At 28.5% G+C, this 3,007-nt stretch overlaps 1 protein-coding gene across 1 annotated transcript in view; it reads left to right on the top strand.

Moving 5' to 3' along the window:
* Positions 1 to 2,453, top strand: part of LOC108694846 (trace amine-associated receptor 9) — a 41,175-nt gene extending 38,722 nt beyond the window's left edge. Inside the window, exons 8-9 of the mRNA XM_018204527.1 lie at positions 530 to 655; positions 2,404 to 2,453. Of these exons, the coding sequence (XP_018060016.1) occupies positions 530 to 654 (125 nt within the window). The 3' untranslated portion in view covers position 655; positions 2,404 to 2,453. The remainder of the gene's footprint in view (positions 1 to 529; positions 656 to 2,403) is intronic.
* The last annotated feature ends 554 nt before the right edge of the window (positions 2,454 to 3,007 follow it).

Here is a 3,007-nt window from a genome sequence, read left to right as displayed (position 1 = left end):
ACTAAGTAATAATATTTTAAAGCAAAAGTGAATATGGGGACCTTTTATAAATTAATAAATTCAATTTTTATCACGATTTTGTAATATTAAATAAAACAATGTTTGTTTTTTATTTTTCGGTTGTGCATAAAAGAAGAGAGTAATAGATAAAAAAAATTATATCTATTAATTGTTCTTTCTAGTAAAGAATGAATTTTTAATCTGTAAAAAATAAATGCGATATCTATACTTTCAACGAAATTATAATAATTATGTCTTTCTTTGCAGTAATGATCGTGAGAATATCATTGAATATTACATTAGAAAATATATTATTAATTAATAATTAATTTATCGACTTGATTGAAATAAAATGTGCAATGCCGAAACAAATTAGTTTGCTTCGAATTTATCGTTCAAAACGATAATTTACACTGCGTGGAAATAATTATTATACGTTATTATACGTTATATAATACAATCCTATTAATAGCGAATATTATCATAGCCAGTGCTTGAAGCTTTCATTCTTCGGAATTTTTTATTTCAGGTTTGGAGCGTTGCTCAATGGAACGATGCTCAATGGCGCGTTGTTCCTCGTTATCATTAACGAATACACCGCCGCTCCCTTGGGAAACCGGACATGTAACACATGGTGACGTAGCATCCACGTGAGGTATACACGTTGCATAAATATATGCTTCTACTCTTATTATTTACTATTTGCTATCTGTTATTTTACATTATATAGAATCTTATATTTCCATAATATTAAAATTTAATGTTTTTAATCAATTTGCACAGCTTTATGTTAATAAAAATGTATCAATAATTCATAAATTACAGAAAAAGAGAAGAGTTTTTTTCTTAAATAAATTTTCATAATTATTAACTCAAGCAAGTAATTCATGGATTCAATGTACCTTTTGCGATTTTTTACTGTAACTTTTTTATAATATAATTTGAAAATGATATGATAAGCTTACAAGGATATTTTTTTTTGCGTTATTTTCAATATGAAAATGCACGAAAGTTCAAAGAGGATACTTCACATCCATACATGATTAGCTTATGTACTTTTCGGCGTTCTGGGTATCTCTTTATTTTTTTATTAAATATACATTTACTGAGTTTCGGATAGTATAAAAGTAAATACACGAAAATGTAAAATTAAAAAGAATTATTTCAATATAATAAATAATAGAAATTTTATAATTTCTGTCAGTCTTCGGAGATCGCTCGGCCGGGGCGGACGTATTGCTTTAGAGCGAGTGTTGCATCATCCTCTAAATTAAATTCTAATAAACTTAATTATATATATTATAATAATATTTATACATGTACAATCATTTATCTATTATTTTATATTGTTTAAATAATAAAATTTTATTTATTAATTGTAAATTTATAATATGTAGATTTTTCAAAAATATCGATTTTCGATAGTTTAAATAATTATACCTTTTTGAGCGATTATCGTACTATTTTTTTTTTTGTTAGTCCAAAGAGTCAACTAAAAAATCTTACTAAATTTTTTACTTGAACAAATTTAAATTTCAATTTAACAAATTTAAATTTAAAAATTGAAAATTTTTTATCCAAAGTAGTCATGTTTTTACGAATTTTTCCAATGTAATTAATTGAAGCATTGTAATTAATTGAAAATAAAATATTTATTTGATTCATATTTATGTCTTTGTCTGACTTCAAAGTACAAATTTCACACGTTTTGAACTAAAAAAATACGCATTCAGTCCAGAGATATAACATGATAAAGTTTACGAATCCTGATGTGATCAGGAAGATAACCAAAAATAACAATGATTTTCTAGGGTTAAATCAATATTAAATTAATTTTCATAATTTATTATTACAAAAACTCTTCATCTAACATATCCAGTTTATTATTGTCATATAATCAGAATGTCATAAATCACAGAGCTGTAATAACATAAGAACTTTATAAATACAAATCTTTATATCTAACAGAAATAATGTCACGCACTACAAAAAAAAATTTATTATAATTGTGAAAAATATTACTTCAACGAGATTTTGTTTTAAAACCGAAAATTTAATTGGCCCCCGATTTGTAGAATTAGATATGTATATAAATTCACTCTGAAATATTGTTATGTATGTTCTATGTAGCTCGAATCAAAAAAGCAATTGCTTTTCTTAGTTGTATTTTCATATATCGGTCTAATATTATTATTGTTTATTGCTTTTTTATTATGTAAATAAAATATTGCAAAATTAAACTCTGTTTCAGTTAAATAACAGTAACGATAACGACTAATTTTTGAAAATTAATAATTAACGGTAACTAGTTATTTATTTGAGTCGATAATGAGTAACGGTGACTATTTTTAAAAAGTAATTTTTCAATCCTTGCTAATAATAAATGTCAATGGTAATTTCCAGCCACAGATGCCGCCACGCAGACGGAGGATTTCGGATCCCCGGACGACGCCAGTTAGTACAGCGTGGCGGCAAGCCGACATCCGATGCTCCAAAACTACTGGGCACAATATCCATTATCTATACACCGATATCTGCAAAATCATGTCGCATCCTCGCTGGCACGAGTTTCGCTTATCGAAGAAGAGAACAATCGTGACGATGTAGCAACGTTAAATGGAACGAGTCGTTATCATCGACAGAGTCACTTAGAATTCACGCGTTTTAAAAGTTTGCCAGATCTTATCCGAGATATAGAACAGCGATGAAACACTGATTAACGGTTATCATTGAATCAAAATATTGCTGTATATCACTGTCATCATCGTTATTATTTCATCATTATTATACATAAGAAAGCATGAACTCATCGGTTGCAACAGCATAAGGGAACGTGAATTCCATGCTTCGAAACGAGCATACTCGAAGCGTGTGTCGACACACCACGATTAGCTCTCGTCGCGACGAGATCGATTACGGAAATTAATTACGACACCAACGAGGATACTAATCGCGCTGCTCTCGACGATATACATGTAGATGTTTAATCACGGCGGAGCGCACTGCG

Source organism: Atta colombica, unplaced genomic scaffold, assembly GCF_001594045.1.
Source record: "Atta colombica isolate Treedump-2 unplaced genomic scaffold, Acol1.0 scaffold125, whole genome shotgun sequence".
Taxonomy (NCBI): domain Eukaryota; kingdom Metazoa; phylum Arthropoda; class Insecta; order Hymenoptera; family Formicidae; genus Atta; species Atta colombica.
This window is presented reverse-complemented; position numbering and strand designations above follow the sequence as displayed.